At 67.0% G+C, this 27,290-nt stretch overlaps 1 protein-coding gene across 4 annotated transcripts; it reads right to left on the minus strand.

Annotated features, from left to right (window-relative positions):
- Nucleotides 1-129: 129 nt before the first annotated feature.
- On the minus strand, nt 130-19,358 carry MICALL2 (MICAL like 2). Of its 4 annotated transcripts, none has more exons than XM_044935610.2 (18): nt 19,022-19,358; nt 11,425-11,473; nt 9,618-9,759; nt 8,658-8,845; nt 7,902-8,014; nt 6,894-7,637; nt 6,427-6,456; nt 5,269-5,528; nt 4,470-4,560; nt 3,677-3,837; nt 3,162-3,314; nt 2,554-2,618; nt 2,346-2,466; nt 2,111-2,201; nt 1,743-1,816; nt 1,088-1,202; nt 685-724; nt 130-325 (listed from the first exon to the last, which is right to left on the minus strand). In XM_044935610.2, the coding sequence occupies exons 1-17, from the start codon at nt 19,162-19,164 to the stop codon at nt 697-699; spliced, it is 2,568 nt and encodes an 855-aa protein (XP_044791545.2). In that variant the 5' UTR covers nt 19,165-19,358; the 3' UTR covers nt 130-325; nt 685-696. The 4 variants fall into 4 exon arrangements, with proteins under 4 accessions (XP_044791545.2, XP_044791544.2, XP_025130409.3 ...); XM_044935609.2 differs by having other exon boundaries at nt 685-731; nt 19,022-19,357; XM_025274624.3 differs by lacking the exon at nt 6,427-6,456 and having other exon boundaries at nt 685-731; nt 19,022-19,357.
- Between the last annotated feature and the right edge of the window lie 7,932 nt (nt 19,359-27,290).

A 27,290-nucleotide genomic window follows, 5' to 3' on the forward strand; every position in this document is an offset into this window, starting at 1 on the left:
GCCCAGGCTGGGTCCAGAGAGGCTGTGAGCGCCCTAGGCCACAGGCCTGTCCACGCAGCAGTAGAGGACGGTGGCTGAGACCTCTGGGCTGCCAGGAGCTTGGGGCGGGACGGGACACGGAGGCCAGGCCACGCGTCAGTTTCTTTATTGAGGTGCCCGGGACCCCGCAGAGGGGGCAGCGTGGGTCCCACCCTGCCCGCAGGTGAGGGTCCTGCAGTGCCGCCAGGCGGCTACTCGGGGGTCCTGCTCCGGCTCTTGGGGGACCAGATGCTGGACAAGCGGAATCTGGGCTTCTTCCTCTGCTCCTCGCTGCTCCTCTGCAGATCTGGGGGCGGACACAGGGGCCTCGCTCGCCCACCTGGAGGCCGGCTCCCCACCGCCTCCCACCCGCGAGGCCTCCCAGGCCCCAGCAGAGCCCACCCACCGCCCTTCCCAGGGGGACGCGCCGAGCGCCTGCCTGGAGAGCACCCGCCGGGCTGGGCGCCTTCTGGGGGACGAGGCCTCCCCTCGCCCCGACCATGGGACCCCTCAAGCCCGGGGGACTCACTGCCTCAAGGTGAGCCTTCCTGACCAAGCGCCTCTGTGGCCCGCGGGCCAGCCGGCCCCCTCCCTCCCACAGGCCCCGCCCCGATGGCCCGCCCCGCCCCACGGGCCCCGCCCCCCTGCGCCGGAGCCCCCAGTCACCCAGCTTCTGGATCATGCTCTGCAGCACCTCGTCCTCCTCCTGCTCCCTGAAACGGAGCGGCCGTGAGGGCACGCGGCGGCGGGGGTGCGGGCGCCCTCATACCGCCCAACCTCACCAGCCCTCTCACCACCTGCCGGCGGGCCACACCACTGAACCACCCTCTCCCGCCCCACGCAGGTCCCCGCTTCTCCGCCCGGCAGGACCTGGGACAGTGACCGGGGTCAGAAGGGCCGGCGTGCACCAGGGGTTTCACTAGGGGAGACCCTGGGAACCGGGCTGCCTGGCAGGGCCCACCCTCAGCCTCGGGACCCACCTGCAAAATGCACAGGGTGGGTCTCCTCCGGCTGACCAGAAGGAGAGGTCCTGAGCCCCCCTCACCCAGACCCCCCTGGACCCCCTCACCTAAGCCGGTCCTCATCCAGGAAGTCGATGATGTCGCTGCGGCTGTTGACCGTGTGCACGTACTGGTCCAGCAGATCCTGCTCCCGCTGCCGGTCCTGGGGGGACTTCAGACCCTCTGCGGGGACAGCTGGCATCAGCGGAGCCCTGTTGTCCCCACCCTGCTCAGGGACGTGGTGTCCCCACTCCCCAAGGGTCAGGCTCCTCCCCTGACGGAGAAATGGGGGGGTCCCTGGGCCGTGAGGGGCAGTGCTGGCTGAGGGAGCAAGTGAACAGCGCCTGAACGGGAGGCGGGCGCTGCGGGCCCCTCCCGGCTGTCACAGCCAGGCACTCAACACCGCCCGCCCCGCCCGCCGTCCCAGACACGGTGGGCTCGCAGCACTATGGCAAGGGGCGGGCAGGCCTGCCAGGACCCGAGCCCCAGCCCTGAACTCAGCTGCGGGAACCACGATGCCAACAGACTCTTGTCAGCTGCTCCCGGCACGCCCCACACAACCCTCACCACCACCGAAGGAGAGGGTGCTAGAATCTCCATTTTCCAGGAATGAAACCCAGGCACAGAGAGGCTGAGGAGCTCAGCCAGGCAGCCAGCCAGGGGCCCAGGGAAGCCCACACCCCGCGCCCCGCAGCCCCGCCCCGCGCTGCTGGTTGGACGCACCCGGCTTGGCCATCAGCCGGCGCAGCTCCCCTTCGAGGTCCAGCTGCTGCTCCTCCAGGCGCTGGTCCCTGGCCCTGCCAAGGGTGTGTGGCTGTGAGCCTGGCCGCCTGCGAGCACGCCCACGAGCACACCCACAGGCATACCCGTGAGCACACTCCGTCACAAGCACGCCCATGAGCACACCCACGGGCATACACATGAGCACGCATGTGAGCACGCCCGTGACTACGCCCACGAGCACACCTGTGAGCACACCCACGGGCAAACCCGGGAGCATGCCCGCAAGCACACCCATGAGCACACCTGTGTGTGCACCCGTGTACGTGCACGGAGAAGGCCCCTCCAGGGGGCCACGGCCAGACACTCACTTGTACATCAGCTCCGACTCCAGCCTTAACAGCAGCTGCTTCTCGTGGACGAGCCGGAACCAGTCCACCATGAGGGCATCCTCTGAGTCATCTACAGAGAGGAGCGGGCTGGGCGCAGGCGGGCCGAGGCGCCCAGGGCCACGCTGGGTGAGGCCAGGTCAGGGTGCTGGGTGGGGAGGGGAGGCCCGACCGGGGGAGGGAGGGGGGCCCAACCCGGGGTGTGGGGGGCGCTCACCCCCCTCAGCCGCTCGCAGACGCTTCTCCAGCTCCACGCCCTGGAGCTCCAGGGCATCCAGCTGCCTCTCAATGTCCTGCACTTGCCGCTGGATCTCAGGCGGCATGTCGTCGGGGTGCAGCTGGGGATGAGCGGGTGGTGAGAGGTGGGGGGCGGCCGTGGGTCCCGGGGCTGAGCTTCTCACCCACCCGTGCCCCAGCCCACTCACCCTGACTGGGGAGGCTGCCGACTTGGCAGGCAGAGCAGCTACGCTGGCCGGGCCTGGAGGCCTCCCTGGGGAAGGGGCAGGACGAGCCTCTTCAGGCACCAGGCCCAGCATGACCCAGACGTGGTCTGCAGTGGGGCCCACCCAGCCCTGCCCCCCGGGACGCCCTGGCATCCTGGTATGCCTGCCATGCCCAGCAGCCCCTGCTGGTGCCTGAAGAGTGTGAGCTGGCAGACACATCCCAGGAGACCCTGTGCTCACTCGGGCCCTGCCCTCCTCTAGGTTGGCAGCAAGGACACCCTGCCAGCACCCCAGCCACCCTTCCCACAAGATGCCAGGAGCAGACGCCCCATCGCTGCCAGGGTGACTCAGGTTCCAGGAGGGAGGCAGGGCCTTGATCCCGTCCTGGGGCCCAGCCCAGCTCCTCCAGACCTCCAGCCCCACCTCAGATACACAGAGCCCAGCACGTCCAGGTGCACTCGCCTCTGCTGGCACTGGAGGCTTGTCTTCCTCCAGTCTAGGCTTCACGAGCTCCTATGCATCCTCCAAAGCCCCACGGGGCATGTCCTCCAAAGGATCCCAAGCAGGAACGCGGTATGCCCTGGACTCACCTGGTTTGCCTTGTGGAGGACCTTTCTCCTCCTCCTTCTGGCTCTGGGCAGGGCCTTCCTTCCTCGACGGTTCAAGCTGCAGCCAGTCGCCAGAAACATCCAAGCTGGCAGGGACGGCCAGCTTCCTGAGAGGGGATGCAGACGCAGACGCGGCTACCCGTGGTGGGGACGAGCCATGTGTCAGGCTGGTAGGCCCAGGCCCTCCCCCTCCTGCCTTCCTGAGCTGGGGCCCCTTGGAGGGGTGCCCACATGGGTGTCAGGCCACGATCCACGTCTGCCCGGCTGGCCCCGTCCATGGGAGGGGAAGGGGACAGAAGCCTGGCCCTTGAGAGCACAGCCTTTGAGAGGGGACCTGCTTGGGGAGGCAGAGCGCGGCTGGGAGCAGACACGCACAGTCACGCCTCACACACGCACGCCCGCCCGCCAGGACCACCGGCTGCTCTGCCCCCGAGGAAAGGGCCCGCTAGACCAGGGCTGCCTGTAGAGGAGGGTTGGGGGCCTCTGGCTGGCAGTACCTGGGAGGCTGGCCCCGGGGCCGGCCATGCCTGGCGTCCTGTCCACCCGCACAGAGTTCAGCGTGATGCGGATGCCCCCCTTGGAGCTCCCGGACGCCTTCCCGGCTGCATCACCTGCCCTCGGCTCTCCCAGGACCTGAGGTTCCTTTGCCTCCGGGGCCCTGGGCAGAGAGGCAGGAGGTCAGGGGAAGGAGACAGGCCTCCCCACACCCTGTGCAGACCAGTCTGAAGCACGCGTGCAGCTCTCGGCCCCGACGGTCTCACCTGGAGAACAGATGTGTGTGCACAGGTGTGAGCGTGTGCTCAGGTGCACACGGCCGATGCACACACGGCCCCCTGCCTGGAGCATGTATGAAGATGGGTCCCCCGCAGCTCACACAGGGAGGCCACCCCGCACCGCGGGCCTGCAGCGGCCCTCTCTCCCTCCCTGCCCCTCTCTCTGCCAAGCCTACAGTGAGTGGGGGTCCCAGATCAGCCCTGGGGGGATGCACCTCGGGTGCTCTCCTTCCCTGGGGCCTCCAGGCTGGCTCAGTGAGGATCTGAGGGTGCTGGTGGCCCCTCCCTGGAGCCGCCTGACCCCCCCGAGGCCAGCAGCCTGAGGGCACATGGCCTGTCCCCTCAGGCTCCCGCTTCCACAGCTGACCCGCACAGGCCAAGGGCACACAGCCCTGCCATGGGTGCCAACTGGCCGCCGTGTGGCTGGCCTGTGAGAAGCGCCTGCTGTGTGCCTGCCCGGTGCCCGCCCTGGCCACAGGCGGGGGAGGCTCGGCGCCCCGGGGGCCTGTGCACGCACCTGTCTGCAGGGCTCTTCTCCACGGGCTTCAGGCGGGCCCTCCACCCCGCCGGCTGGTCCTCCGGGCTGCCCTGGGGGCTGGCGCCTGGGCCTGGATGGGAGTAGTCTGCTGGGAAAGGCTGCCCCTCCCGCTCCTCCCACCACCCCACCTTCGGGCACCCCCACAGCCAGCCTGGCTCCTGGGAAGGACTCCCCCCTGTGTTGTGTGCCTGGGGGGTCCCTGCCCACTTCTCCTGCTGCCAAACAGGGTGTGTGTGCTCCAGGGACTCCGTGCGGGTGTGGGGTGACCGTCCGCAGGCCTCCTCGGCTCCGGGCAGAATGGCCTTCGGGCTGGGGGCTCAGCCACGAAAGAGTAGGAAGAACGCTTTGGATCCTGCGTTCTCTGAGCCGCCCAGTGACCCCACGGGTGCCTTCAGGGGCAGCCCCGGCGCCAAGAAAAAGCCAAGTTCACAGTCCTGCAGCAAAGCGCCCGTAACGCCGGCCCGGAGCACGAGGCCAGGGCAGTCAAGGGCATCAGGGCCTTTGCAGAACAGACCCCGAGGCCAGTTCTGGGCAGTGAAGAGGGACCCACGGGAAGGGGACCCTGCCAGGCCGCCGTCGCCACAGGGCGGCGGGGCTGTGGGGCTGGGCCAGCGGGTGACAGCTGCCCAGACGGGCCCCCAGGAGCCAGGCTGTGAAACAGGACCACAGGCCGGGAACAGAGCGGCCACGACACGGCGACAGGCTGGGCGCGGGGACCCTGGGGACCCCACCACCCCCACAGCCCGGCCCGCACCCCGCCCACACTGGGGGCTCTTACCCTTGGCCAGCGGGGCCTCCGGCTTCAGCCTGGAGCCAGCACCGGCCCCGACAGCCCCTGAGGAGGCAGCCGAGCCCTTCTTGGCCTCCTGGGATGCCCGTGAGGTGCTGCCCACACCCGGGGTGGCGGGAGGCCCCATCCTCGCCGGGGAGCTGAGGGTCTGTGGGGATGTGGGCAGTGACGCCCTGGCTGGCGGACTGGCTCTGGGCCCCTCAGATCTGGGATGGGAGCTGGGAGCGGGGGTGGTGGTGGTGGGGGCCCTGTTGGGGGGGCACGGGTGTCAGCAGGGGTGGGAGCTCCCTCGACCCCCAGGCAGTAAGCAGCCCCTCGTCTCCCTGAGACGCTTCCCAAGGCCCACCCTCCTGAGGGCTGCTGTGGGTGTGGGCATTGCGTCTGGCCCTGGCGCGCCCTCCTGTGAGCTCTGGGGTCAGCTGGCACTGAACACCCCCCGAGGCACCACGTGCAGGGCATGGGCAGCACCCTGACTTCCCTCCCTGAGCCCCCAACCCAATCGGAGCAGCCAGGCTGCATGGCAGAGTCTGTGCTCCATCCTGAGTGACATGCATGAGGCCCGCCCACGGCCACCGCGTCCCCGGGGGTGCACTTGTGCAGGAAGTGGGGGCCCAGGCCCCTCAGGCAAACCAGTTCTCTCCCCCGTCCCCCCAGACTGGGCTCCCCACAGGGAGCACCCTGGGAGCGCTCACACAGCCTCGGCCCCCGAGAGCTCTGGACACCCCTCAGCGCTGCAGTGGCAGGGGGTCTGCTTGCCCGTGCCCGCCCTGGGAGGCCCTGGCACCCGTCAGCATCAGCAGCTCCAAGCCAGGAGTGGCCCCAACGGGAAGGGCAACTCCGGGCAGTGGCTGCAGCCTTGTCGCCGGCCTGGCGTGGACCCTCCAACGTGTACCGGGCACCATGGTGCACCACCCCCTGTCCCCCCAGGGGCTCAGGGCGTGACCTTATTTGGAAACAGGCTGTCTCCAGGTGAGATCAAGCTACGACTCGCTCATCCTGGATGGGGGAGGCCCTGACGTCAAAGACAAGAGGGAAAGGAGAGAAGAACAGGACAGATGGACAGACAGGAGCCCGTGAAGACAGCAGAGACGAGCCAGGGGCCACGGGCACCCCCGCGAGCCTGCGCTGGGGTGCGGCCCTGCCCACCTCTGGCACTCGGACCCGGGGCCTCCAGCTCTGTGAAGGAACAAGGCCTGCGGTTGCAGCTGCCCGGGCCCCGCTTGTCCAGCAGCCCCAGGACGCGAGCGTGGAGACCCACCTCTACCCACCACCCTGCGGCCCTGGGTCCCGCGCGCTGAAGACACTGGGCCATGCTCAGCCCCGCCAACGCTCGGACCACCCGTGGCCCCGGCCCCTCATCTGTGCATGGTGTCCTCACGTGGACTGAGCATGGCCTGGCCCCCCGCACACATGCGGCCAGCTCTACAGGGCCAGCTGTGGCCCCCGCCTACAGCCTCCAGGCCCTCCTCAGTCCCCACACCCCCCGGTCAAGAAACAGGCTGGGGATGGGAAGCCCCGGTGCCACACGCCAGGCAGGGCCGAAGCCCTGAGAACCTCCCCGGCCTCCCCGGCTGCCCCAACCCCGCTGGGCCCCAAGCCCCTCCTGCACCCACCTGCCGGGCGCCCCGAGCTCCGGGAGGGTTTTGCGGAGGAAGCTCAGTGCCTGCTCCTTGCGGCCATCCCTGGAAGGCGCATCTGCAGCAGCCGGGCCAGGGCCTGGGGCAGCTCCGGGGGTCTGGAAGAACCACTCCCGAGCCTGCTGGGTCTTAGAGGATGATGGGGTCCAGGCCGGGGTGCTTGCTGGCACTGGAGACGCTGGCCTGGAACTGAGCTTGGTCTGAGGGGCTGAGACTCGGGGTGTGGCCCAGCCTTGTGGTGTGGCCGGGCAAGGATCCAGGGCACTTGGGGTCCCGGTGGGCCGGGGTCTGCCTGCTGGCGATGGCCATACCGTCAGGGAGCTGCTGGTCACATGAGTTCTGGCTTCACCCCCTGCAGGGCCCACCAGGAGCCTGGGTGCAGCTGGGCTCCCCGTGAGGACTCGGGATGAAGCGGGGGCCGGCGGGTCGGTTGCAGCTGGAGCAGAACCTCTGGCAGACGCACTGCCCGCCACGGGGTCCCAGCCAGGCAGCCTGGCCTTTGGCCCCACATCTCTCTGTCCGCTTGCCTCCCGCGTCTTCCTCAGGCCTCCAGGGGTCTCTGAGTCCATGGACATGGCTCCATACCGCCTGGAGGCCAGGCTGGGCAACGTGGGGCTGGCAGAGGCGGTTCCGGGGTGATGGCTGGAGCAGACGAAGACGCCGGGCTCTCCTGTGGCCCTGTAGGCCCCCGAGTGCAGTGTGCCGAAGCACTGCTTGCATCTATGGGGGTTGGGGGCGGGAGGCTCCATCCAGCCACACGCATGTGCACTCCTTCCTCCCAGAGCACACGCACGTGCGTCCCACGTCCCCTCGTGCGGCCGGCGAGTCACTCAAACACCCCATCCCCCAATCATTCTGAGGTAGTCTCACCCAAGGCCCGCCTTAGGGGTGCGGACGCCCTGGGAAGTGCCCACACCCTTCAGCACGCACACAGATGCACACGTGCACACAGGCGCACACACGTGTGCACACGCCCACGCCCACCTGAAGCAGCCGCGGTGGTACAGCCTCCCGTCCGCCAGGTGGCGCTGCATGAGATGCACGTGCTGCCCGCAGACGCCGCAGCTGCTGCTGAGGGAGTCCCCCGCGGCCTGGCCCTGGGCGGTGGGCACCACTGAGCTGCCTGCCCCAGCCCACCCACCCCCAGCCCGCCCAGCCATCCGGGGGCTGGAAGATCCCAGTTTACAGACCGAGGCCCCGGAGGAGGCTCATGCCTGGACTCAGTTCAGGGTCTCCAGCCTGGTCCAAGCGGAGGGGGGCTGGGGGCTGATGTTGGGGGACCCTGAGGACCAGGACAGGTTCCAACACCTCCAGTTCCCACCCCAAGGTGCAGAAATCCAACCCAATTCCCAGCGCCTCAGGCGGGGAAGCCTGGAGTGACTACCCTACCCCATCCCTTCTCCACCTCACCTTGCAGGGCTGGCCTGGGAGCAAAGGACACACCGCCCGTTCTCCAGGCCCACCCACCGGGCGGGGCAGGGGCTGAGGTGAAGCAGCGGCTTGCAGCACGGCTTGCAGCCCTACAGGCCTCCCTGGCCTCCATTTACCCGTCTGTACAGTGGGCATCACACCCCCACCATCTCAGCATTGAAGGAGCTCGTGGGGCCAGTCTAGGGGGCAGCTGGGGCCACGTCTGGGCCCCGAGGGAACTCCACATCCTGGGCACACTCAGGCCCCAGAGCCCTGCTCAGGGAAGCTGACAGAGAACCCATGAACCAGAGCAAGGGGCTGGGCGCTTACAGCCTTCTGCGGGGGGCCCTCCGTGCCCCCATCTTTCCGCTGGACGGTACGGTTTGTGCTGACTGGAGACAGCGGCTGTCCCCGGGCCGGGACGGGTGCGGGCTGGGTGGGCTGGGTCGGGGCCTTCTTTCCAGACGGCTCCTCACTGGCATTGGACGACGGCCTTTTGACACCGGCCGTGCGCTCAGCTGGCATGAGACACGGGGTCAGGGCCCAGGCCCCTCATGCTGGCTCTGAGAGTCCAGCTACCCTCCTCCCCACCCAGTGTGGGTTCCCTGGAGGTGCCAGTGCCAGTGCGGGAGCTGGGGTGGGGGGTATGGGCAGGGGCCTGGGTGGGGGGCCCTGACTGCTTCCACTCGCAGCAGGGCCTGGCCTCCCCCTCTCCCCCTCCCCTCCCCCCTCCCCTTCCCCCATCCCCTGCCCTCCCCCATCCCCTGCCCTCCCCATCCCCTCCCCTCTCCCCCCTCCCCTCCCCCATCCCCTGCCCTCCCCCATCCCCCGCCCCTCCCCCATCCCCTCCCCTCTCCCCTCTCCATCCTCTCCCCTCCCCAAGAGCCCTGCTCCGCGGCAGGGAATAGGGACTTTCTCTTCCCCCACGGAGTGGGGCTCTAGGGCAGGCTGGCCCTGAGCCCAGAGCGATCCGGGGATTTCTGAGCCCGGGTGAGGCGAGGCGTGGTGGGAGGTGGGGAGACTGCTGCACAAAGCAGCTGGAGCAACGTCCCCCCCGGCCAGCCCCTCCCCTGTGCAGCCTGCTAGCAGCTGCACCCTGCCAGGGCCAGCTGACCCTCAGCACCCAACGGGGGGTCTCTGCGTCAGGCCTGAGAGCCCAGTGGGGCTGGCCACGCCACCCGAGCTGTGGGCGCAGACCCCAGGGGTGCAGACAGGTAGACCCAGGCCCGGAGGGGCATGGGGGAGCTGGGTGTGTCTGCCCGCGGGGGGCCTGGGCGGGGCAGCGCTCACCGGAGGCACCCCTCTGGAAGTAGTTGTAGTACTGGGACACGTAGGTCAGGATGCTCAGCCGGTCGGGCACCTTCAGGGCCACCATGTCCTCAGCGTCCAGCAGGGCCGGGATGCCCAGCTGCTCCTCCGCCACACTGAAGGCCTGAGGGAGGGCGGCGGTCAGCGAGGGGCCGGGAGACCCCACCCCTCCTTGGCCAGACCACCAGCTACCCCCGGAGGAGTGGGATGGGCCCGAGGCAGCAGAACCGCCTGGAGTCCAGAAGGGTCAGGTTCTGGTTTGTGGTCTGCTTGGCCTGTGTGGCTCCCTGGCCTCAGTTTACCCGTCTGTACAATGGGGATCACACCCCAACAACGGGATTGAAGGAGCCAGGGGCCCGTCTGGGCCCTGGTCCTCAGGGACTCCAGCCCGTCACCGTGGAGACCCCTCAATGGTCCCCCACCCCCGAATCTGTGCACCCCTGGCTGACACGGGCCTCACAGGTCACGGGGCAGCTTTCTCCATGGGAGAAGCCCTCCCCAGGCCAACGGGGACCTGTGTCCTAGGAGCCAAAGCCGGGGGCCGCGGCAAGGGCACTGGCAGGAGGGGCTCCCCACTGGCCGCGGCCTCTGCGTCTCCCCGCCCTGCCTCGGGCTGCCTCCCCTGCCCGGCTCTGCGCTGTCGGGGCTCTTCCTGCCCGCCCAGTGGGCTCCCGCCTTTGCACTCCATTCCTCCCCTAAACTACCATGACTTCCCCAATCTCTGTGCATCCAAGAGGCTCCTGGGCCCGCAGATCTGCAGCCCCCAGCAGTGACGGCCCCTCCATCCCAGATACTGAGGCCTCCCACCGCCTCTAACTCCTTCAAAACACAGGCGGGATCTGGCTCCTCCGGCTGCCCCCCGCCCTGCACAGACCCTGTGGCACTAGGGGCAGCTCCCAGCACAACAGCCTTCAGAGAAGAAGCCAAGTTCTTCCCACACCCCGAGCTGCTGGCTGCTCCAGGCTCCTCCCTCTGTTCTAGTCTCCTCTTTCTTTTCCGACCTCCCCCCCAGCTCTGTTCCAGCCTCCTCCTCTCACTGTTCCAGCCTCCCCCTCCATCCCTGCCGGGCCCCGCCTGCTGTCTCCCACAAGCAGGGCGCCCTCCAGCCCCGGAGCCTCACCTCCGCAGCCCCCCTCCCGGCCTCACCCAGGGAGGCACCCCGGTCCCCTCACCATGCCTCGCACCCGCACACACATTCCCCGTGGTCAGGTGGTCTAACCACCCTGTCACAGTGGGCATATCCCATCCCAAGCCGTCCACGTGTGGCTGGTGAGGGTCTGAAACGTTGTCAGTGCCGCTGAGGAACTGAAAATGCCGTTTCATTTCATCTCGATTAAGTTTCCCATTGCCCACGCCGAGCGGCGGCTGCACCCGGGCTGGGCCCACAAGGGAGCACAGTGAGCATGGGCCAGCGCCCTGGCATCAGCGGGTGGTCAGGAGCTCGCTGAGCAGCAGACACACTGAGGCTAGCCGGGAGGGGTCCATGGTAGGAGGGCCAGGCAGCAGTTGAGGCCATTAGCCTGAGAGCAGGCCCATTCCAGGACCCCCAGGAGCCCCGTCCCGCCCACTCCCCCTGCTCTGCCCCGGGTGGGAAGGAGGGTCCAGGAAGAGGGACTGGGAGGGCCTGGCTGCAAGATCAGGGGCTGCTCTGGGAGCTGGGGCTGCCCCGCGCAGACTGGCCCTTCCCCTGACCACCTGCAGGCAGCGGCGACTCTGAAGCGACCCCTGGGGACGTCGCCCCATGAGGGTCCCTGGGACATGGGCTGGGGAGGCACAAGCGGGCACTCACCAGCTTGTTGTTCTCGTAAACATTTTCCTTCCTGAGAGCATCAAAGTTTCTGGAAAATAAGAACACTGGTGTTCAAAGCAGCTCAGGGTCCAAGAAAGGAGGAGCCAGAAGGGCCTGGGGGAAGGGGGAAACCGAGGCCGGGGTGGGGGCGGGGAAGGAAGTAGGTTGCACGGCGACCGCAAGGAGGGCAGGGCTCTGGCCCGGGAGGCCGTCCAGCACCTCCACTGACCTGGGCCCCGTGGCCCCCATGGGCCCCCAGCTACAACCTTCACCTCTCACCCTGTGGAGGCCGCACGCGATCCCGCCCATTAGGTGTGGCTGGAAGCAGGCCCTGGGCGGCAGAGCGGTCAGCCCTGCCGGGCTCCCGCTCAGGGAGGGTGCCCCCTGGCAGGGAGCTGGGGGGTCCCAAGAGGCCCGCGTCCCAGAGCGAGTGGCTCCATGGACGGAGGTGCGCACGGCCCAGTGGTCAGGGCAGGCCGGGCCCCGCGCCAGCTCCGGGCTCCTCTCGCTCCCTGTATGAACTCAGCGCTGCCTGTGAGCGCTGCTGTCCCCAGCTCCGTACAAACACTGCCCCGCGCCTGCAGACGCCGTCAACGCCCCGCTCACAGACAGGGATGCGGCAGAGAGGCTCCGTACCTGCCCGAGGCCACACAGCAGGACCACAGGACCAGAGCAGGGTCGAGGCCCCAGAGTCCCGGCGTTTGAGGTTCACACGTGCCCGCCAGGTACCCAGCCGTCCTCCTAAGGGGGCAGACCCTCCAGGCCGATGATGTCAGAGCCCCCACGCCCCCCCAGCCCGCACTTTGCCGCGAGTGTGCAGGGGCCCCAGGCCCGGCCTGGAGAGGCCAGAGCACAGAGATCACTCCAGAAGGGGGAGAAGCCTGGTGCCAGCTCCAGGCCAGGCCTAGGACTCCGCGCAGCACTGCATGGCACCCCTGGGAGGACGGTCCAAGCCGAAGACACAGCCGGGCCCCAGCAGGCAGCCGGCCCAGGCCTGGACACTCAGCTGGGTGGCCCAACGCCTCCGGGAGGCCTGGTCACATATGGGTCCGTCTGGCTGTCCATGTGCTGGGCGGCAACCTCACCACTTTGGGGTGATCTTCTGCAGAAGCCTCGGGGTACAGGAGAGAGCTGAGGGCTGCAACCCAGTGCTGCCCAACCCGGGCAGGGCCCTCTTCTCTTGGGGCCCCACCTAAGAGGGCGACTGCAGCTGCTCACGCCCACCTCGAAGCTGGGGAGGTCACAAACAGAGAGGAGACCCTGCAGCCACCTGGCCCGGGAGGCCTTGGCCTCCAGCCCTGACCGTGCACTGACCCCCTGACCCCTGACATACCCGGGAGGCCTAGTACACAGATGAGGAAACTGAGGCTGGCCCTGGGCCACACGTCGGGGGGGCCCACAGGCTTCCGGCTGCTGTTCATTGCCCTGCCTGGCTCCTCGGGACCCTCCGGTCTCCGCCTGGACCCCCACCTCCCAGGTAACTGGTCCCAGATGTAAGACCACCCAGGAGAACAGAGGTGCTTTGTGCCCGGGGCAGGGCGGCCAGCAGACTGTCTGAGGGGACAAATGACGGCAGGGCGGGAAAGTGGGCGTGGCGGCCCGGCCTCCCCTCCCCCGCAGTCCGTGGCTGGAGGACTGGCTGGGTTCCATCCATTGCCCAGGGACTCCCGGCCAGGCTGGCCCTTCTGACCTCAGCATCCCTTTGAAAGCCCAATCTCTTCTCCAGACCTGCCCTGGGTCACTGACCAAAATGGCCATGTCCTCAGCAAGATGCTCGGTGCTGCAGGGCAGGATAACAAGGTCTGTTTTGTCTCCAAACAAGCAGAAGAAGGAAGCCCTCTGCCCCCTGCGCTGGCCTCGGTCCACCCGGGGGGCTGCAGTGACCCCGTCCTGCGAGGTGGGGGGCAGCCAGCTGCCCACAGGACCCTGTCCACCTGCAGACCCAGAGCGAGCGTCTCAGAACCCAGGGCAGGTCGGCGCACCCACGACTTGGGGTCAGCCCCACTGAGCAGGCTCAAGATGTGCCAGCCAGAGGGTGCAGAATCGCCCTTCCACTCAAGTTCCAGGCCACCACACTCAGCACCAAAGCCAGCCTGCCTCCCAGGCTCCTTGGCTGGGCCGGACCACCCTGGCCAGTCCCACAGCGACCATGCCCCACCCAGACCCGGCTCTCTCCAAACTCCCTGTCTCCTGCCTCTGGGCCTTGGCTCACGCTGTTCCCTGCATCCAGAGCGCCCCTTCTCCCGGAGCCTGAGCTCACGGCTCCCTCAGCAGGGGGTTCGGCCGGCATCGCCCTGGTCCAGCGGGGTGGCGGAAACAGCCGGAGTCAGAGTGGCCTTGCAAACCCTTTCAGAGAGCGCCAAGGAGCGCCCGCCCCAGGCCGCCAGCCTTCTCCCAGCAGGTGAATCCCCGGTGGGACGGGCTGAATTATCCTCCGCAAGGGGCCGTTTGGAGCCCTAACCCCCACGACCTCAGGACGCGACCCTGCTGGGAAGCAGGGAGTTCACAGAGAGAATCAAGCTAAGTCAGTGGGGGCCCTAACCCAAAACGCCTGGCGTCCTTCTAAATGGGAAACACGGACGAAGAGAGGCCCAGAGTGGAGGCTTGAGGAGCAGACCGCATCCGCGTGTCCAGGGCGGAGGCCCAGAGGGAACCAGCCCTGCAGATACCCGCCCGGGGCTCCTGGACGGGCTGGTGGGACGGCTTCCTTCTGTGCCTCAGCCGCCCATTTGCAGACCTTGCCCAACAGGCCCCGCGGGCTGACCCCTCGTCTGACTCAGGGAGGTCTGGCGCCGGCTCGTGTTACAGTTTAAGGCCTCGAGGGGTCAAACCTGCACACCTGTGGGCGGGGACCGGAGCACCCGCCCCACCCAGGTAAATCCGACCTGTTCCCGGACTGTCCCAGCGGTGGGGACGCGGAGCACCCCACCCCCTGGTAAATCAGACCTGTTCCCAGACTGTCCCAGCGGCGCACCTCTTAGGACTCTCTGCTTCCCCTCTGGGGGGGGCACCGGTTTGATCCCTGGTTGGGGAAATAAGATACCACGAGCCACTCGGTGTGGCCAAAAATAAAAATAACCATAGTAATGATAAAATCATGGATGTTCTGTTACGACTCCAAGGCACCTGCCTGGGGCCAGCACACAGCTGGTGCTCCATAAACGCTCTGACGAGCTCCTCTGTGCAGTGCTCGCTGAGCGAGGGGTCCCCTGGGCATCTGTTCACTGTCGCAACGCTGGCTGAATGAATGAACTCACTGGGTCTGCGTGCCCTGCCCTGGCCGGCGCCCAGCCTGGCACAGTGCCCGGGCACACACAGCCCCTTCCCCCCCGCGGCCACAGCTGAGCAGGGCTGCTGACCTCCAACGCCCCAGGGGCTCTTGGGCATGCGTACCCCCTTCCAAATTCCTGGAGGGCTGACCTCACGCTGTTTACTTCCTGGAACTAAAAGCAGCTGCGTGGGGGTGGGCTCTGGGGCTGGGGTGGGGGTGGGGAATGCCAGAAGCAGAGCCTTTTTTCCAGGTGCCTCCAGCACATCTGGGGTTAATCCCACAGGGAAAGGGAGCAGAGAGGGGGACAGATGGACAGACAGGCCGAGACACAGACGGAGGGACACATAGGCACCAAAGCACCCAGGGAGGAGACAGGAGAGGCCACGGGGCCGAAGAGAGTGTTGGGGCGGGGGGAGCTGGTTTGGGGCCAGAGACACCAAGGCAGACACCCCGGAAGAGGCCAGGGGACTGGGGCGAGGAGGCGGCCAGGGCGAGGCAGGGAGGGGTCCCCACGCGTAGGGCTGGCCCCAGGACGCCCCCCTGCTTGCCGTCTGGCTGCAGGCCTCCCCCAGGCCGGAGCAGGCCCAGCCAAGAGGGGTCAGCTTGGGGCTCGTGCAGCAGCTGAAAGGGGAGTCAGGCGGGGGTTCGGACCCAAGCCTCTTCCCACAGGCACCCTGGAGAGCTGGCCAGAAGGCCACAACAGGGCCGGGCTACAGCTCTCAGGCCAGAGCCAAGGCTTGGTCCCCAGGTGGCTTCCTGCTGACCACAAAGCCAGCGCCGGGGCGTGGGGAGGCCATCCCATGCCCGGGGCCTGGCCCCTCTGCCCTGGCCCAGGAATTAGGTCTTGGGTGGGGGCCTCTGGGACTGGGGCCTCCTGACCCCACCATGACTGGTGAGTCTCCCAGAGCGGTCAGGGAGCCCCCCACCACTGCCCTTGCTTCTGGTCCAGCCTGATACAAGCTGCAGGGAAAGGTCAGGTCACTCCCCACGGGACTGTGGGGTGCAGGGGGCACCCCACGAGTTTGCACAGAGCCCTACTCCCTGACTCCTGAGCCCTCGAAGGCCCCCAAAAGGCGGGGGGCTCCAGCAGCCCACCCGCCCGAAAGGCCCTGGAGAAGGAAGCCCTGCCTCTGAGAAGGGCTCCCACCCTGGCATCGTGCCCGCCCACCTTCCTCCTGGCCTCCTGGAGTCTTGGTCCCTCCAGGTCCAGCCCCACAGGTTTACTGCCCGGAGGCGGAACGGGAGTGTTTACTTTGAGCTGTTCCTGAGCTCACCTGGCTGCTGGGCAGGTGTGGCGTCACTGGGGAAACAGACCCTGTGGGCAGGCGCCTCCAGGCCCATCTGTGAAACCTACAGCTTCAGAGTGGGCTGGGCAGGTGGGCTGGGGCGGGGACAGACCGCCGGGTGAACCTGTCTCCCTACCTGCAGCAGACACCGCACACCTGCCAGGGTGCCTGCGGGCGACCAGCGCAGGGCACACGGGAACCCCAGGTCCCGCTGGGCAGAGCCGCTGTGAGGACCCAGCAGCAGGCAGCCGGAGCCCCGCACTGGTGTGCTCCTCCGCTGGGCGCCAGGAGGAGACAGGCAGCAGGAAGGCCTGAGAAGAGGTAAAAGGAAGGCCTTCCTGGTGGCAAAGCTAGGAGACGTGGAGACAGGATGTCCACTTTCCTGCTGCCGGGGGTCTTCACAGGATGGGGAGGGAGGGGGTGAGTCTCACCCAGGTCTGACCAGGGAGGACAGCCACCCTGCCAAGTTCCCACATGCTTCCTCCCCTCCTACACCACTGGGGGCCGGTGGGGCAGCTCAGAGCTTCTTGGGGAGGCCACCCCCTTGCCCAGAGGCGTGGCCGGAGCCAGAGGCAGCGGAGGGGTGCTTAGGGCACAGACAGAGGCCCGTGACGCACGTGGGCCCACGCTCATGGGACCCCACCAGTTAGTATCTGTGGAGTCCCTTCCAGGGCCCCGCCACGTACAGGACCCTGACGCATCGCCCACGGCTGCCGTGACAAACATCCGCAAACAGGGCGGCTGAGGGTAACAGACGTTTACTCCCTCCCACGCTGGAGACCGGAAGTCCAACACCAAGGTGCCGGCAGGGCTGAGCTCCCTGCGGAAGCTCCCGTCCCTCTGGCCTCCGGTGGTGTTCCCCGGCTGCAGCCATGCGCCTCCACCCTGCCTCTGTGGCCACGGGCCACCTCTGCGCTGTCTGCTGCTCCTAGGCGCCTGCAGAGCCCTCACCTGGCAACGACAGCCACGCCTGCTGGGCCCCAAGCACCAGCCACGTCTGCCGACCTCCGGCTGCATGCTGTTAGCTACTGAGTGCCTGGCACGCGCCAGATATGGTCCCAGGCACTGGGGACACAGCAGTGCACAAAGCAGACCTCCCCCCGCCTGGAGCTGAAAGTCCAGCGGGGGCAGGTGATGGACACCAAGCCAGCAGGGAGGGGCTACACCATCCTGCGCGCCGGGCAAGACCTCCTCCTCCCCCAGCGGCCCCTGCCCCACCCTCACCACCTCCTGGAGCTGCCTGGAGCTCCTGTCCATGTGTCTGTCTGTCTCTACATCACTCCCTGCCTGAGGCAGGGGCCAAGGCCACCTGGCACAGTACGCAGTGCTGAGTATACAGCAGGCACTCAATAACGGTTATCGGAACTGCTGCATGACACCAGCTTGCGCCAGGACGCAGACACACCCACGTGTGCACGCCTGTGTTCACCTGTGGGCAGTGCATGCTGGGACAGGCTTGCACACACACACATACACACAAACATACACACACAAAGGCCTCCAACCCCAGCTCAGCTGAGAACAGTTGGGCACTCCTGGGGCTCAGAAAGGCCCCAAATTTCCAGTTACACCCATGTGGTGTCCTGAGGCTGTGGGGCTGGCAGAAGGCCGCACCCGCTGGTTTTCTCAGCACTGGCAGACTCCTCCCGCTGACCCTGTCCAGGTTTCCTGGGCTCAGTCACCAGCTAGCCTTCCCCAGGACCCTGCCTGCCCCAGCCTCCACTGCTAGTCCGTGCCCCAGTCTCCAAGACCCCAGCCCACCCCTCAAAGCCCAGCTTCAGGTGTTCAGTGTGGAACACTCGCTGCATCACCGGGCCGGGGCTGGGGGCAGAGAGCACAGCCCACCGGCCTCACACGTGCATTTCACAACCCCCGGCTGCAGGAGGAAATCCTTGTGGGCCTCTTTCTTAAGACCAGCTTCCCTCTAGAGGGCCTGGGGACAGTCCCCGGGGGTACAGGGGACATCTGGGTGCGGGCAGTGGTGGGGGGGGCACGTGCCAGCTCTGGTTCTGCCTGATTGTGCTCTGTGTCCCAAGAAAGGATGCCTCCTCCCTGGGCCTCGGGCTCCGGGTCCGTACAGCAGACCCGAGGGCTGCGCTTACTGTAGGAGGTACAGCCTCGGGCCTCTCCCACCTGCGGGCTCCCTGGAAAACCCGCTCCACCCACCTCTGGCTCCACCCACAACTTCTCGGGAGAACTTTGAAACACCCTGCTTTCCCAGAAGGCATCTTCTGAGGACACCCTTCCCGAGCCTCTGTCTGGCCAGCCCAGGCACCCGCCCGGGCAGCTTTACTCATTGTGAATTCTCACGATGCAGGGGCCCAGGGCCTCACAGCACAGAGCTTTGTCCCAGCCAGCTGGGTCCCAGTCAAAGAGTGTTTGCTGAGTGCGTAACAGATGGAAGGGCCCAGAATGGGGACAAGGCCTGGCAGCAGGGCAGGGTCCACCTCCCAGCCTCGGCTCCGAGACGCTCCTGGGGGGAGACGACCTCGTCCCCAGACTGCCCCACCTCCCAGCGCTCCTGTCTCTGGCCCTATCACCCCAGGGTACTGAGGCCTAGCCAGTGGGACCTGGACCCGGGTGGTCTCAAGCTTTTGGCTCTGTTAGCCCCTCCCCTACAATGACCCTGGGCTGCATTCCTGGGTGCCTAAACAGGCTCGGGGAGGGGCAGTACCCCACAGTCAGTCCGATCAGTAAGGGCCCCTGATCTGGTGGCTAGGTCTCAGGACAGTGGGGGGTCTCAGAGGGCCCGGAAGGGCAGCTGTACTGGCCCTTTCCCAGGGAGACCAGCCAGGAAGGCTGGCTGTGGCCAGAGCCCAGGTCGCTGGCCTGAGTCACAGACTGACTAAGCCGGCGGGGGCGGCCGGAGGTCCTGGCTCCGGCCCAGCTCCACTTGGTGGTCGGGCAAACTGAGGCCGCGGGGGGCAGCCTGCAGAGCGTCCCGCCGGGCCGGGGGTCCTGACCGCAGTCCACGGCCCCGCGCCGGCCCGAGCAGGCCGGCCTCGGTCTCCCCGGCGGCGCGCGGGCGGCGCGCACTCACATGAGGTCCGGCCGGTGGCGGTGCAGGATGGCGCAGAAGGCCAGGCCGTCGCGGAACGACGTGGTCATGTCGGTGATGCTCACGTCCAGGTAGCCCTCGCACTGCTGCCGGCACCACTGCTGCAGCGCCTTGATGGCCGCCATGCGGGCGGCGGTGTCCGCCCGGCCGGCGCCGGAGCTCGGACAGCGCTTCCCGGTGGCCGCGGCCCGGCCCGAGCCCGGGGGGCGGACGAGAACCCCGTCCCCAAGCGCTGGGAGGACGAGGAGCCGCGGCCGAGGAGCCCCGGGAGGACTACGAGCCGGCGGGAACGCGGCCGGAGCCCGCCCGCCTGGCCCTGCCCCCGGCTAAGCCACGCCTCCTACCATGAGGTCCCGTCCTCCAGGCCCCACTCCTCCAGTCAGGATCCTCCCCCGGAGAGGCCCCGCCCCCGGGCCCGGCTGGACCCCGCCCCCACCTGGTCCTGCAAGGCTTTGGCCCGAGCAAGCCCCGCCCATAGGCCCCGCCCAGGCCCCGCCCGCCGCTCGCCCCTCCCTCCCGGGGTCCTGCGGAGGCGCTTCGACCCTCTTTCTTTCCAACCCCGTCCCGCACCCTTCTGGGGCGCGGAGACTGAGGCCTGACCCGGGTGCCGCCAGGCGGGCCGGCCGGCGGCCCCCACGCCCTCCCGGCGCTCAGCAGGAACGGCCCTCGCATTTCTGGCCTTTGGAAGGACTTTCCTATCCGGCCTGCCTGCCGGCGGGCCCGTGAACCTCCCGGATACAAAGAAGAGGCAGCGGAGGCCGGGAAAGGGGCGTGGTGTCGTTGGCGGCCCTGCCGGTGGGGCGACGTCCTCTAGGAGTCTCCCTGCCTGAGACCCCTGGGGGGGGTCTCGGTGTTCTGGTCTGTGTCCCAGCTTTCCGCTACGAGCATCTAAGCCCCAGGTTATTAAGGAAAAAAAGGGTCCCCGTGGGGACCTCAGTTACGGGGCTGCTCCCAGCCGTCCGTGTTCTCTGGGAACCCTGTCCGTATGCAGGAGGACAGGCAGCCAGAAACACACCAGACATATGTGCGGTGACCCTGCCCACCTGGTCAGGCCCAGGGCTTGTCCAGACAAGGCTGCTGCGGGCAGGAAGGAAGGTGTTTTTCCGATAGAGGCCCAGCAAGGGGACAGGGTGGCTTCTGTGCCCACTAGAAGGAGTGGAGACGGTCTTCCCACGCAGAGGTAACTCCTTTCTGCGACTGGGCCCAGTGGTGGTGAGCTTCCCATCCCAAGGGGCAAGCAGGTACTAGACAGGGAGCCCCTGTGACCTGAGACCATGCCGCTGTTCTGACCCCCTGGGGTTTTCCAGAAGAGGACAAAGGGTGATGTCCTGCCAGCTCGGCTGGGCTGGTGCTTAGTCCTGGAGCCAAGTGGGTTTTCCTGACCCCAGGGCAGAATTTAGAACTGGAAAAGCCAGTGAGGCAGGGAAAGGCCAAGGCCACGAAGGGGTGGTCACAGGGCTGGACGAAGCTGGGGGCTCCGAAGGAAGAGGGAGGTGGCCGGAGCGCTGACTCTTGCCCGCGTGGCTGCCTCTGGGAACAGTGGTGTGGCAGGCAGCACGTGTGGGGTGTCCCCTTCAGCACCTCACAGAGAGTGACCTTCTACCTCAGATACCTCCAGTCTGCCCACACCTCCCCACCGCGGCCCTTCCCATCCAGGCCACGGACACCTGGCCCCTGACCTTGGGCCCCTCCCCCGCAGCCTAGGGATCCTTCCAGAAAGCCAGCAGAACAAGCCCTTCCCTGCTTGGCCCCTGCAGCACTCTGAGTGAAGTCCGGCCTCTTATCACATCTGCTGCTGCCTGGCCCCACCCTCCCACACCTGCCCTACCCCTCTGGCCTAGAGCCTCTGCCCTGGGGCCCCCTGCACTCAGCCACTCCTGGGCCTCCCAGCCCTCAACCAGCCCCTCTGTTCCGGGCATGACCCTCGCCTCCTGTCTTCTCCCTGCCCACATCCAGTCCAGCCGGAAGCTGACCGTTGCCACCACCTCCACAGCCACCAGCTGCTGCAAGCCTGGGTTTCTCCAGGAAATCTAGCCATGCCTCTGCTTCTGGCGTGACACCTTCAGTCTCTTCTCAGCATAAAATCTTTGACAACAGTGGGAGCCAGAACTTGCCCCCCAACTTCTCAAACCCCTCCTCTAACCCCCCCGCCCCAACTCAACATAAAAGCACTGTCTTCAAAACGGGCCGTCCAGCCCTCCCCCAAAGTCACCTCTCCACGTCCCGTCCCACCACTGCCCCTCGGACGTGCTCCTCTTCTTGCTGTTTCCGCTGCCTGGAACCTTCTCCAGCCTCCCCTGCAGGTCAGGAGACTGTTGTGGCCTACGGAGGCGGTGGGTGCACTCCATCTCCGTCTTCTCCGTGGTCTGCGGGCTGGATGGAGAGAATTTACCAGATGATGGGGCCACAGATGGAGGAGCTTGGACAGTGCAGATCCGGCAGAAGGTCATCACTGGCCAGGTTGGCCTCTGGGTCGTGAGAAACACTGGCGGGCTGGATCCCGTTGCTGGAACTTTGGGACGTGTTTGTTACAGCAGCTAGCGTTCCTACCTGACTGATACACGTAGCACAGACAAAGGCAAACGGCCCCCATGACAGTGCCTCGAGGGGATCCAGTCCCTTTAGATGGCTAGCGAGGGGCCCCTGTGCTGAGCCAGAGGCAGGAGATGGCTTCCCTGGGGAGACCTGAGACCTGAGGGTAAGTGGGAATCGGCTTGTCCCCCTAAGAGGACAAGGACAATTGGCTTGTCCTTACTAAGAGGAAGGGGGGAGTGTCCCAGGCACAGGGGCTGGCGTGCATGGAGCTCGGCAGCAGGGATGAAGCCAGGGGAGCACCCGAGAGATGGAGGAGCACTGGAGGGGATGGAAGGACCCAGCTGCGGGGGCGGCTGGGGGGGCGGCTGGGGGGGCTCGGGGAGGCGGCAGGGCCAGGCCGGCCCCACTCCAGCCTTTTCTAGCATTTCCACACCCATTTGTCTCACCAAAAGTGAGTGGACCCAACCTGTTCTGCAGCTCAGGAAAATGAGGCTCTGAGGGGAGAGGGGACCACTGGGTCGGCAGATAGAGCTGAAACCTCGGAGTCCCAGCCCCCGCATGTGGGAGGGCCCAGGGAGCCTGGGTCAGCCTGGCCGGCCTCCTACCCGGGGGGCCACCCTGGTCCTGGGCAGGACTTCCAGGCCAGATGGTCTCAATCTCCCCGCTCCTGCTTTCCAGACCTCTTGGTGAGGCTGGGGGCCCTCCCTGGGAGGAAGGCTGGCAGGCACAGTGCTGGGGACCAGGGGCATTCGGGCCACAGGCAGCACTGATTTGCATCCCAAAAGCCTGCAGGGCCCCTAGGCAGGTAAGCGGTGGGGGACCGTGGAGTGGCAGGGTGGGGTCTGCAGACCTTTTAACCGGTAGATTGAACCGCAAGTAACAGGTCTGGTCAAGGCTGATGGCCTGAGCTGGAGCAAAACCAGGGGTGCCCCTGAGCTGGAGCGCAACCAGGGGTGCCCCTGAGCTGGAGCGCAACCAGGGGTGCCGTCCAGACACAGCAGAGCTGGCAGCGCCCGAGCCCTGAGGCAGAGGGAGGAAACCAGGGCGGGAGTGGGGGCACGTGGAGAAAGAAGGGAAAGGTACCCACCCACAAGGCCCTTCCTGCAGGACTTCTCAGAGCCTTCGTCCCCTGCCAAGCAGCGTGACGCCCAAGGGAGCGGCCATGCTGCACAGGGGTTCCCAAACTGACCCCCGCGTCAGGGCTGTCTCAGGAAACAGCGCTGGGAGCCCGGGCTTGTGTGGAAGACACGCTCGGACCCCACCGGGCAGGCCCGGGCTGGCAGCCGCGCTCTGCACAGCTTTGCCCCCTCCGTCACCCCCCTTTTCTGAGCCTCCTGTGCTTCAAAGCAAAGTGAGTGGCTTGTCCCCAGCAGCACTGGGGCTGACCCGCGGAAGTGGGGGCAGCTGAGGTTGTGGTCGCCGGACGCCTGTGGGCAACAGCTGAGCAGAGCACCCCGAGGGGAAGCAGAGCCACTTGCACGGGTACCGGGGGCCACACGGACTTCACCGCAGAGCATCCCAGGGGCGTCCCATCCTCCCCCGGTTCCCCAGGCCACCGTCAGTTCAGCTGCTGGCTCACACGGGCGGCTGTGGATGCCAGCACCCCAGGCAGGAGGGAGCTGGGAGCTGTGACACCCCATTTCAAGGGGCCACCCCTTAATTAATTAGGCCCCATGAATAATGCACGCTGCCTTGGGTGTATTAATAGCATATTTATATGGCATGCTATGGATAGTATACGTTCTCGTCCGAACACCTCAAGAATAATTCACGACCTGCTCCTTCCCAAGGCTCCGGGGGAACCCGGCTGGTGCTTTGGCTGAGGCTCGTGGTTTGCTTCCAACAGCCGAATTTTACATTTCATTATAAATGGCTTTGCTGGGCATGTCGGTAACTTTTACATTTCCATCCACTTTATTATTAATGGCTTTCCCGAACTGTAGCAGCCCAATGTTGCACACAATGCATTATAAATATTTGATCCGGCATCTATAGTCTGCCATTTATCATTTATAACGGGTTACAAAAACATTATAAAACATTAACCGCACATTTATAGATCATTTTCGGCTACCACGACGATGTGTTATAAATACATTATTAATTCTCCTCATGCCATTTATAGGAACCCCGTGTAATGGGGCCCAGCCCTCCAGCCCTGTTAACAGCACGCAGGGGCTGGTGGGGGCACCGGGCGGAGGGCCAGGGCGGAAGCTGGCCCTGCCTGCAGCGCCTGTGTGTCCTTGGCGAGGTTGCAGCACCTCTCTGTTCACAGAGCAAGCCGCGAGGACGGGCCCCCTTCACTGAGCACTCCTGTGCTCACAGCCCCCAGACCTGGGCGGTGTCGCGTCCCATCACGTGGAAGTGGAGGCTGCAGTCAAGGATGCTGAGCTGGCCGTGGAGGCCTGGGGTGCCCCAAGCCACCTGCCCCCGGCTTGGGGCTGAGAGTTCAGACATGGCTGCCCTGGCCTTGAAGGGAGCAGGCCTGGAGGACCCCAGGGGTGGAGCAGAGGTTCAGGACGAGGACACCCAGGCAGGGGCGGCGGGCTGACGGGGCGGCTGGGGCCCAGCATCCCCCAGGTCCTGCTGCCACGGCGCTTCCATTCCATGGGCTTTCCCAGCCTGTGGGCGCCAGGGACGCTGACGGTGATCTGGGCCAGGGATGACAGGCTTGAGGGCCCTTGAGAGCCCCCCAGAGACTCCCCTGGGTGCGCAGAGCAGGCGGCAGTCAGCAGTTGCTTCCTCCGCTGGAGCGGTCAGTGGGGCCCAGGGCTCTGCTGCCTGAAGTCCTGCCCCAATGCCCCCGCTCCCCGTGCGTGGCATGTTGACCACTCGCTGGACGATGCCCATGGAGCCCCGTGTGTCAGGCGTACCATCTGGGCCCCTTGAGCCCCACAGACCTCCCAGGCCAGGCTTTACAACGGGAGGCACCGACAGGAAACCGGGGCTGCGGGCTCTCCACCCGTGCGGCACAAGAGCCCAGGGCTCCAACTGTAGCTTGGCAAGCTGAGTCCTGCAAAACTCGTCCTCATCCTGCAAAACCCACTGGACACTCCACCTTCTTGGAACAGCCCTTCTCAGCTCCCCGGAGCATGAGCCTGGTGGGGTCTGACCTCTGGGGGCCCGGCTTGGGCCTGGACCGGGGAGAGGGCTCCGGGGTCAGCCTGTCCTCCCCAGAGCCTTCCTAACGGGCCACTTCCCCCGGGAGGGAGGGGCTGGCAACCCTGGGGGAGTCCCCTGCCATAGCCCTCTTGGCCAAGACGCCTGAAATAACCCCACCTCAGCCCAGCCAGGCCGAGCTGCGCGTTGTCAGTTGCTCTGAGGGAGGAAAAGCTGGGAAGTATCCTGGCCCAGGACTCCGGGGCAGCTCGACCTCGTGCGACCTGAACAATGAATGGCCTCAGTGCCTCATCTGCAAAGCGGGGCCACGAGCCGGCCCTCCCTGGGTGAAGGCGCGGCCCTACTGCTGGGGACCTCCATGAGGACACCTGGGTCCCGGGCCCCCACTGCCCACGTCTCTCTGGCCCTCTGCCCGGCCACCTGGCCCGTCTGCAGGTCAGGGTCCACCCCTCGCCAGGACCAAAAATGAAACCAGGAGGCGTTTGTTAATGAGGCTGTAAGGACAAAGGTGAACTCGTCACCATGGCAATGGCAATCTGGCCCCACCCCTCTGCACCTGGTGAGGAGAGCCAGGTCCTCTGTGCCCTCTGACAGCCCTCCCCGGACAGCGAGGGGCCTGGGGGCCAGCGGGGCTCCTCAGCTCACTGCCTCCCTCTGCTTGTCGAAGGGGGGCTGAGGCCCAGGAAGGGTGCAGGGGTCACACGTCCAGGACTAGAGCCAGGGGGCTCCACCCCACCTCCACACCTCCCCACCTTCCTGACTCTCAGGAGCCCCAGCCCCAGTCTGGCCCGTTTCCCGGGACCTGTGGGTCCAGCCAGGCTCCTGGACCTCGGATGTCCCCTGGGCAGCCTAGCCCACCTGCTCTGCAGGGAGCGGCCCCGAGTTTCCGCCATGCAGGGAGCGGGACTCGGGCTTCCGCCCACACGGCTGTGCACAGGTGCCTGTTAGGTGGTCTTGCTCCCCACCGAGGGGCTCATTCGGCGTCCCCACATCCCCGCTCACCCCACACACGCACACCCCGCCCCTGCCCCCCTCCGCTGGGCCCTGGGCCAGGTGTCCCTGTGTAGAATGGAGCTGGCTGAGGACGCTCACGGGGATGGGGACCAAGCCAGGCCGCCGCCTGCACGCCCGCTCTGCCCTCCCCTGCGCATACCCATGTGCTCCCTGAGCTGGCCCCGCAGCCCCCGCCCGCCAGGCAACGCGAACCCTGGCTGGCAAACTCAGGGGCCACAGATGCCGCCGAGCCGCAGCCACCCGCCCGCAGCCCTGCCTTTGCCCGTGGGTGGGGGTGGGCAGTGCCCCCTTCCCCAGGGTCCGGCTGTACCTCCCTGCCAGCCTCAGCCCTGACGTTGCTGGGACTGGGCAGCAAGGGGCCCCAGGCTCCCCTAGAGCCTGCCTGCCAGCTGGGCCCGTCCTCGGCCCATGTTGGGGTGAAACACCCCAGCCCCAGTCCTCCAGAACCCCAGGGCGCCTGTTTCTGGCCACCCTGGCCCGGGTAAGACCTGCAGATGTCCCCACGGCCACCACCCAGGCCCAGATGGGGGCTGTGGCATTGTGGAGGTGCCATGGGGCTCCCCACAGGGCACTCAGGCTGGGAGGGGACCCTTCAGGTTCATGCCCGTCTCTGCAGGGGCGGCAGGGGGGCTCCGGCCCCCAGGTGGGGCATCCATCCCACGTGCCCTGGGCAGGAGCCACCCAGACGGGACAGGAGGGGGTCGGGGGGCTTCACTGGAAAGTGGGCGGGACCTGGACACTGAGGGGTCATTGCATGGGCAGCTGTGTGGCTGACCCGTCAGGGGCACGGGGAGCAGGGAGGCTGGGTGAGGGCGCAGGGGTGGGAGAGGGCCTGCGAGGCCGTCCTGCAGCCGGACAAGGCCACGGCTGACCCGGGGCCCCGGGCAGGGAGCACAGCCCCATCCCTGGGGGCTGGAGCACTGCCCGCCCCTGCCCGCAAGGGCCTGTCTGCCTCACCCAGGCCGGCCTCCAGGGCCTCGGCCCATCAGAGCCTCAGTGGCCCCTGGTGGCCCGGGCTGAGCAGGAACCGGGTGACCCTGCTGGGGGGTGGGGCAGTGGTGATGAACCTGGGGGTCAGTGGGAGGGAAGACGAAGCGCCCTGCGCGTGGGGAACACCCCGCTGCTATGAGTGTTGATGTTGGGGAACGGCGTCACCCCACAAGATGGACACAGGCCTGGAGAAACCAGTGCCGCCTGGGGGCCCCAGCGCCCTCACTGGACAGGGCCCTCCCCTGCCCTCGGCGCCCCAGGCCAAGTTCCCGGGCAGACCAGCCCCCAGCACTGCGGCTCCGCAGGGCCGCCAGCCACCCTCAGTGGACAGACGCGGCTGGCCGTCCCCCCCTGCAGCTGGAACACAGAGGCTTCCGGGAGGGAAGCCTGCAGCCTCAGGCCCAGTGGTCCCTTCTGGGGACGGAGCAGGGGCTAGTCTGCACCCCCAGCACGCCCCACTCCCCCAGGCGCCGATGAAGCCGGGCCCGTGGGCAGCGGGCGCCCGGGCACTGTTGTCTCTCCTCCCAGCGCTGCCAGAAAGGAGAGCTGGCTGGAGGGCCAGTACTGTGCCCAGGCAGGGGGCCACCTGTCT

The sequence above is a fragment of the Bubalus bubalis genome, chromosome 24, assembly GCF_019923935.1.
Source record: "Bubalus bubalis isolate 160015118507 breed Murrah chromosome 24, NDDB_SH_1, whole genome shotgun sequence".
Classification (NCBI taxonomy): Eukaryota; Metazoa; Chordata; class Mammalia; order Artiodactyla; family Bovidae; genus Bubalus; species Bubalus bubalis.

Bases quoted from the DNA above. Each gene is read 5' to 3' on its own strand.
- MICALL2 (XM_044935609.2), bottom strand. From the start codon at position 19,164: ATGGCGGCCATCAAGGCGCTGCAGCAGTGGTGCCGGCAGCAGTGCGAG. The intron at 11,474-19,021 runs GTGAGTGCGCGC...CTTATTTTCCAG, and splicing joins CGCCACCGGCCGGACCTCAT to AAACTTTGATGCTCTCAGGA. The intron at 1,203-1,742 runs GTGCGTCCAACC...CTGTCCCCGCAG, and splicing joins CCGGCTGATGGCCAAGCCGG to AGGGTCTGAAGTCCCCCCAG.